Here is an 8395-nt window from a genome sequence, read left to right as displayed (position 1 = left end):
TTCTTTCATAGTTGCCATTCCCATTCCTAGTCTTGTTCTGATTTCTTGACTGCAGTCTCCTGTCTCTTTTAATTCTGCTGTTCGTTTTTTTGCAGCACGATTCTTTGGTATTAATTGTGAACTGATCTGGAAATTTGAAATTCATTTGAAATTGAAGATCAGGGTATACATGCTGCTTTGTTTTTGCAATACAATTGTACTTTGTTTCTCTCATTTAAAGTTTATTGTACAAGCGTAGTAACTTATAATCGAAAATTATTGGATGCAACAAAAGTTTTTCAAATTTGTAACAAACAACTAGCAGCAAAAATGAGTCTGTTGCATGTTCAGACCAGTTTTTTTTTTTAATCCTCAGTGGATAAAATCTAATAATCTTCCTCTGCATTCTTTGTTCCGTCCTGTGGAAAAGTTAAAACATAAAAATAGCTTTAATAAAGGCAGGTTTCCATAGGCCTTGTGATTTGGACTGGTGCTCTAAATTCAACCATAGATACTAAGAGGTGTGATTCAGGAGATGTGAATGGGGTATTTCGCACACAGGATTCATTTAAGAGAGTATGGGAACTTTGGTGAGATGAATGGAGGAGAATGTGAAATATCTTGTCAACAGTTGATCCTTGAACACACACACACACACACACCATGAATGCACACACACTCCCTGACAGTCAGGGATTGTGAGCCCCCAGAGCCATCTTCCTCTTCTCTCCAGTATCTTATCCTATGCTGTACTCATCAAACAGAAACCCACAGCTTTTCAATAAAAGATAATACATTTTTAAAAGGAAGTTAATAGTATCGATGCCATTATTTAAAACAAAAAGAAACACAATTGTTAAAAGGAGGTCATACCTAAGTAGCAAGGCAAAAGGAATTAGATCTCCATCCGGAACTGCAGGGTTGCTCCTTCCATTTGTCTCTTATAATCAGCATCAAAGAATTCATTTTGGGCCACTGTGAAATGGTTCTTCCAGTCACCAGCGACTCCTGGGTTGAGGGGAAGAATTGGTAGTCAAGGCAAACTACAGGAAAATAAAGTCTACTTCAACATTAGGAAGAATTTCCTAATAGTGCTTTTTAACAGTTGAACACATTCCCTTGGAGTGTGGCGGAGTCTCCTTCTTTGGAGGTTTTTAAACAGAGGCTGGATGGCTATCTGTCGGGGTGCATTGATTGTGTATTCCTGCATGGCAGGGGATTGGACTGGATGGCCCTTGTGGTCTCTTCCAACTCTACGGAGTTTATCACATGGGGAAAAGCAGGGGGTTAAATGGACATTCGTCCATGAAAATTGTGCAATCATGGTGAAGATTTTCACACAAGGTCACGATTAAAGAGGACTTATCCTGACAATAAAAAAGACATTTTCAAAGCTCTGTCCTGAGATGACCACCACACTTTATTTTAAAAATAAATGAAAGTACACAGAAATAGGCAACCCTTCTGCCCAATGCTGGTGAAGTCTGTGCACAGAAGGTTGAGGAGGAAGGAGAGGACAATGTGTCTCAGTTGGGGATGAAATGGAGTTTTCTTAAAGATGGCCTTATTGCCTGGCTAGAGCAGGAGCTGGCACTTCACCCTGCAACCATTTGTTGGGGATTGTTCTAATAGCAGTTTTGATAGTAGTGGTAGTATATTGACAATTAGCTATGTCTTCCTTAACCTTCAAATGATCCTTAAGTTTTTCAGGGCCCTAATATATGACATTAATAATAACAGCCTCAGCACTTCATCTGAGTAATACAGGTCTACTTTCCCTGCTCTTCAGGTATTGAATCAGCTCACCCTTCCTCATGAATGGAGAGATGGAGTGATCCATAAATGTTGAGGGAAGACGTGTGTAATTCGTCATGTGGTTCTGACGCATCTCTTTAAAGGAGGTGTAGTGTGTAATTTTTTCCACCAGCTGTTCATCAATGGGCCTCTCCAAGAATTCCATTACCTTCTGGATCTCCTGCTGTGGATCCTGGAGGAGAGGCAACAACTGGAGACTAAAACCAGGAGTTCTGAGCTTGGAAGGGGTGGTAGAGAGATGGATACAATGGACAGACTAATATTACACAAATAGATTAAATAGTGGTCCATCTCCTGTAACAGTAAAACTTTCTTATTTGGCAACTCATGCTCAAGTCCTGAATCTTGATATTTCTTTACAATACTCTATATGCAAATGAGAGCCAGTACGGTGTAGTTGTTTGAATATTGGACTCTAGAGACCAGGGTTCAATTCCCTGTTCAGCCTTGGAAACCCACTGGGTGACTTTGAGCAAGTCAAACACACCCAACCCCAGCAAATCCCATGATAAGTTCACTTTAGGAAGAGGGTGATAGGATCGCCATGTGTCTGAAATAACTTGAAGGCACACAACAACTAGAGGCAAATTCATAACTATTTGATGTCTACACAGAACCTCATTCAGAGGCATGATGATGATGAATGATGATGATGATGATGATGATGATGATGATGAATTTGATGTGTTGAATGCCTGCCACTGTGTAATTAAAGTACAGCCTCCAAAAGTTAGAGAGCAGTTTCTCTATATGTGTCAGATTCACCTTATCACACAGGAGGAAAGCGCCCAAATCCCATGGATAAATGGGGTTTAAATCAGGGAATGTGCTACAAAAGCGGGATCATTTTTAGACAACATCAGGTTAATTAAGCATTAACGCAACATTAACAAGTGCAGAAAGTTGCAAAATCGTGACACTTTTTACTTTCAAGAAAATCCCAAAAGTAAAAAGCGACGCTATTTTGCCCACTTTCTGCATGGGTTAATGCTCAATTAGCCCGATGTGTCTGAAAACAATTCCACTTTTGCAGGATATTCCTGGGAGCTCAACCCCATTTATCTATTGGGATTTGGGCCCTTTGTCTCCTGTGTGATAAGGTCCTTAGAATCAGAGTTGGATGGGCTCAGAAAAGGCAAGGCTCAGGGCCTGGGGAGATCAACCGTAATTACAAACCAAGACGTATAGTTGTTGATGTTGCAGAACTGGCACTGAGGGGCGTGTAAGCTGGTGAGGGGCAGAGGACGAACATTTTTGAGCAAAGGAAAACCTTGCCTCTTTCATATCTTCATAGAAGAGGTAGAGCATCCTTTGTTCTTCTCTCTTGTCCCACCAGTCTTTGACATGGTCATACCAGGATCCAAATGCAACTGAGGAGAGAAATAGATTGGGGCAGGGGGATGAAAACCAAGCTATGGAACATGTTTGTCTTGTATACAATACTGCTTTGTGATGGAAAATGGGTTGCTCTTCAAGTGTTATTGGACTCAGCCTCCCATCAGTCCCTATCAGCTAGCCTCAGTCTTCAGTATGTGGGACAGTGAGAAGTGGTGGTGGGAACTCTAATGGAGAGCATGGAAAGATACAGGCATTTGCAGCAGTAGCCTGGGATTATATCACCTTATCATCATAAATATCTAATCACTCTATCTCTCTGGCACATCTGTAGTGGTATGAAAGACTACAGTGTTGGTGAATATATTGCATTGAGCATAAACTGGCTGGAGCATGGCCATCAGAAATGAGGGATTAGTCCCTTGAAACTCCAGATCCTCAGCATACTGTTGCAGCCACCATTTGGGGTAACTGGAAATGCCATCATATCACTCCTGCTGACCTATGGATCCATTTGGGGGGGGGGGGGTTCTTACTTGTTTCAAAGAACACACCCAACTGCCTTTTAAAAATGCTGTGCTGTTTTGAAGGGGTGTTTTGCAAAAAAAAAAAAAAAAAGGGGGGGGGTGGTTGGGCTAAAAAAAAAATTGAAGGGTGGGAGTTGAGTCCAATAAAACTTGAAGAGCAACCTGAACATTAGGAGTAGAACACACTCCTGTGGAGTGTGTGGTGGAGTATTCTTCTTTGGAAGTTTTTAAACAGAGGTTGCATGGCAGGAGGTTTGACTGGAAAGCCCTTGAGCTCTCTTCCAATTGTATGATTCTATGAGTGGGAACTTTGGGGTTCCTTGAAGACCCTAAGGGACCATACAATTTTCAATCCTAGACGTTTCCACCACAAGGCAGAAGAACCTCAAAATGTTAAGAAGCTTCATCAGGGGGTGACTTAAATCTCTCTCTCTCTCTTCTGCAAATCTTGAAATCTAGGAAATAAATAAGGCAATGGCCCTAAATCATAGGAGTCCAACCATGCTCAAAACATCATATCAATGGTACTGGCAACAGTCTCTCTTGCCAATTCCACACCACCTTGGTACCCTTGAAAAGTAAGTTGGAAAAGCTGACCTAGGTCAATGCTCTGCTAGGATTCATTTCTCACTGCACAATCCTTACCGTCTCCAGCCATAAATTTTTCCAAGAATTCATTCCAGGTTCCAGGTTCAGGATGAACTTTTGCCATTTGATAGAAGAAGTAATAGGAGACAGCCACATCTTTGGCATTTCTGGCCAGGTAGATCATCTGTTGTCAGGAAAATAGTGTACAAACTCTAAGATGGTTGCCACATTTTAATCTACTTCTAGTCATGCAGGAGAACAAAGAGTGATGGAAATGAGATTGAAAGCCTTCCTAATGACCACTAAAAATCCTCCTCAGTTCTCCCCACCGATATTTCATATGTTGCTGCTACACTTTCATAGCTGCCTTCATAAGGACTGGAAACTTACTTTTTGAAAACAAAAGAAAATTATTTGGCTACTCATTTATCTCATACAATTTGTAGGCACCATGCCCTCTCACCTTGCAATTCTTTTCCCAGAACGATTTGGGGAGCAGCTGGACAGGAAGATGGGTTTTAATTACACATGGGCGGGGTGTTTTTTGTAGCAGCTTAAAGCCTAAATGGGGGGAAAGAGACAGTGAAAGGGCTTTTCCCATCCTCTCCCCATCTTTAATCTCCAGACCACTCCTGCAGTTTGCCTTCCTAAAACCAGGACCCTCTGTTTACATTGGACTACAACTGCCTTCATCCTCAGCCGACACGGCCAATAGGGAAAGTGCCTGATGAGATAAGAGTGTGACTCCAGGAAGTTCTATCATGTCACACAAGAGACATTCCCCCATGCTACACAACTGGCATTCACACATACACACACCTTGCTCTCTGGATTGGAAAATACATGGGGTGTTCTACCTGCATCTGATCCAGGAAAAGAGTGCTCCAAGAAAGGGACTCGCAAGTAGATGGGTTTCTCTCTGCAAGCCTCCACGTTGCCTTCTTTATAGATCATGTCTACAACCTCGCAGATCCAAGTAGTTCCTGAAAGGGCATAATAGGGTATGTGTGTGGCTTATTGTGCTTTAAAGTTGCCTGTTGACTTATGGTGATCCCTTGATCCCATGAGTTTCATAGTGTTTTCTGAGGCAAAGAATATGTACAGGTGGTTTTGCCAGTTCCTTCCTCTGAAATATAGCCTATCAAGTATTAGTTGGTGATCTCCCATCCAAGTACTAACCAGGGGTGACCATTCTTAGCTTCCAAATCAAATGGGATCTGGTGCTTTTAGAGTATTTGATAGGGTTGGTGTAAATAATAAGCAGGCAATATCAGCTGGTGACCAGTGGGATCTGTTAAATTTCATACTGTTAAAGTTCATACTAAAACCCATAGTGGATTCACCATCCCATTTCCATGGATGTGACCAGATGCCATCGCAGGCAGGGAAAACTGAGTGTATTCCTCATAACATACCATCACATCTTAACTGAGCACAACATCAACAATGACATGACAAAATGTAGGCCTATATGATTTTTAACAATTTTGCCTGATGAAGAAGCCAGTGGAGCTTCGAAAGCTTGCAGCATGCATATTGTGCATTTTGGTTGATCTAAAAAGGGTATGGCTGTTTTGCACATTTTGGATGTTACTGTACTTGGCTGTATGGCCAACATGGTTATCCCTGGAGATGAGTTCATTCCTGTATATGGTCTCCCTCACTCCCATTTCCTTTCTTTGCTTTCCAAGTCACTAAAAAGGCAAGTTCGAATGTCCCTCCAGCATCTTTTTAGTGAGAGAAGGGGTGGTCAGGAGTGTAAATTTCTCTTGAAAGAGCAGTTACTAGCCCTGAACTATCTGTCGATATCAAGACTGGAGATCCTATCAGCCTCTCCAGATATTGTTGGACGATGCCTCTGATCACCCTTGTTCATTGGTCACTGGGCTGTGGTTGATGGGAACTGGAGTCTAGCAACATAGGGAGAACCATAGTTTCCCTACTCCTCTTGGCCTTTATTGTCCCAGACCAGGACTCACTCTGGTACTCAGCAGTATCCTGCATTATTATTCTTATTTGGACTTGCTTTCTCTTGTTGTCTATAAATGTGAATTGCAACTAATACAGATGAATAACAACAAAGATTTCATTTACGTGGAAGTCTTGCTGAAGTGAGTTTAGCTGCATGGATGCACAAAAACCAACAAATGGTGAGGTCAGTAAACCCCCATGGAGAGTTCAAAAGTCAGTGAGCTGTGCTGATTTTAAACAAATTGATACTGGATTAATTGGGTCTGTCCCTGTCAAATCGGGGCAGTTGGACAACATGATTTCAGCAGTTGTCCCTCTGTCCATGGAATTCACGTATCTGAGACCCCATGAGGCAAAGAGGAGAGCAGAGCAGTTCGGAAGGGAGAGAAGGAAAATGTCCTGTAAGAAATAGGTTAAGCACCTTCTTTCTCAGCAAAACTCTTTTGCTTTATCAATGTGAATTCCACCTGAGACATCACTCACCAGATTTGGGGTACGTGGAGATCAGCAAGTCATCTGGATGTGCTTGAAATCTATCCACCTCATCCATGATGTCAGCAAAATACTTTAGCATGGGAACCCCTTTAACGGACTTTAGTGGAAGGCGCTCCATCTGTCCTTCTGGCTTTGCACACTGGCAGAGAAAGGAGTCTAGATGGACAGCTGGTCTGTGAGCAAAGTTAGAGCTTGGGATATTATCTTTCAAAGGTAATTCATTCTGTTGTTCAAAAAAGAATCTATTCCTTGTTGCAGCAGTGGGGGGAAAATGAACCCATTACATTATCCTTTGTACTACTAATTATTATTCAGTTACTTTCAGCTGCTTTATCAAACGAAAAATCCATCTTAGCATCCATAAGAGAAATTCCATAAAACTTGAAATCTACCAATTAAAATGCCTCTTAAATTGCCCTCAGAAGTAACTTTTGGAAATAACTAGAAACATCATACATGCATTCACTTGATACTATTGTATTGCCTATTCAGAGTAAGTATGAGTCAGTCTAATCCAAGATATAACTACTTAGAAGCAAGTCCTCCTGAGTTTATTCCCCAGACAGTGAAGGCAGCTTTGAAATCCTGAACAGGGGGAAACAGAAGCCAAGGTTGGTTGCTAAGGGCTTAGTCCTTCCCAGAAGTAGAAAAATGTTACTTTTTGGACTACAACTCCCAGAATCCCTCAGCCAACAAGGGACTCTATTTTGCAGAATATGGGGAATGGAAGACAACTTCCAAAGAAAGATATCTATTACCTTGATCCTGGGATTTCAGCTGGCTTTGTGTCTGTCTCCAGTTTAGAAAATAAAGTACATACTCATCCAGTTTATTGGACATGGACCAGGAATGGGTGGAGAAGAGAGGAGGGAATATTAAAAGTACTGCAGATATAAATTCACCCCCTCTGATTAAACAAAGTGAGGGAGGTCCTTGCATCACAAAAGATACTGATTTAGAAAACTTTATTACAATCTATACTGGGACTTTTCCCCAAATTCACTTTTGATATCTGCTATAGTACGTTGACAACTGCTGTGGCTCCATGGATTCCTGGATCTGTAGTTTAGTGAGATATTCGGAATTATCTTCCAGAGAGCTCTGCTCCCTCCCTCCCAACTACAAACCCCCAGGACTACATAGAACATGGCAGTTAAAGTGGAATAAAAATGTTATAATCGTGTGGTGTGAAAGGGCCCCAGGATTGATAGGATTCAGTTTGAATGATACAAAGGAGCTGCCAGAATCTGTCCCTCCAGGTCTTTGAACCCTGCCTGGCCTTGTATGTTTTGTGTGTGTGCTATGTGTCTTCAAGTCATTACCAACTTAATAGATGAATCTATTGTGAGGTTTTCTTGGCAAGATGTGTTCAGAGGAGGTTTGTCATTACCTTCCCCTGAGGCTGAGAGCATATGATTTGCCCAAGGGCATCCAGTGGGTTTCATCATGGGAGTTTATCACACAGGAGGAATTTCTCTTAATTTTGAATGAAAAGAAAGTGGGGCATTTACGTGAATTCGCTAGTTCAGCAAATTTATCTGAATTCGAATTGTGTTTGAACTGACTTCCCATTGTCCGAAAATAGCTTGCCATTGCCCGAATTTGCGTGTGGTAGTCTATCACGCAATAACGTTAAACCCCATGATTGCGTTCGGATTGCCATTGGATTATACTTCCAATTTCCC

General features: G+C 41.7%; 1 protein-coding gene across 1 annotated transcript; it reads right to left on the bottom strand.

Annotated features, from left to right (window-relative positions):
* Nucleotides 1–310: 310 nt before the first annotated feature.
* On the bottom strand, nt 311–7508 carry LOC149303564 (sulfotransferase 1A1-like). The gene is made up of 9 exons (XM_089479780.1): nt 7469–7508; nt 6699–6883; nt 5102–5227; nt 4708–4805; nt 4302–4428; nt 3070–3164; nt 1786–1966; nt 853–987; nt 311–398 (listed from the first exon to the last, which is right to left on the bottom strand). The coding sequence occupies exons 2-8, from the start codon at nt 6826–6828 to the stop codon at nt 875–877; spliced, it is 870 nt and encodes a 289-aa protein (XP_089335906.1). The 5' UTR covers nt 6829–6883; nt 7469–7508; the 3' UTR covers nt 311–398; nt 853–874.
* Between the last annotated feature and the right edge of the window lie 887 nt (nt 7509–8395).

The sequence above is a fragment of the Sceloporus occidentalis genome, unplaced genomic scaffold (genome assembly GCF_023333645.1).
Source record: "Sceloporus occidentalis isolate IW3139 unplaced genomic scaffold, rSceOcc1.0.p SCAF_14, whole genome shotgun sequence".
Lineage (NCBI taxonomy): Eukaryota > Metazoa > Chordata > Lepidosauria > Squamata > Phrynosomatidae > Sceloporus > Sceloporus occidentalis.
This window is presented reverse-complemented; position numbering and strand designations above follow the sequence as displayed.

Coding starts and splice junctions, on each gene's coding strand:
- LOC149303564 (XM_089479780.1), bottom strand. CDS start 6,828: ATGGAGCGCCTTCCACTAAAGTCCGTTAAAGGGGTTCCCATGCTAAAG. Junction 1,967..3,069: donor TCTATGAAGATATGAAAGAG/GCAAGGTTTTCC, acceptor CCTCTCCTCCAG/GATCCACAGCAGGAGATCCA. Junction 988..1,785: donor CTCTCCATTCATGAGGAAGG/GTGAGCTGATTC, acceptor CCCTCAACCCAG/GAGTCGCTGGTGACTGGAAG.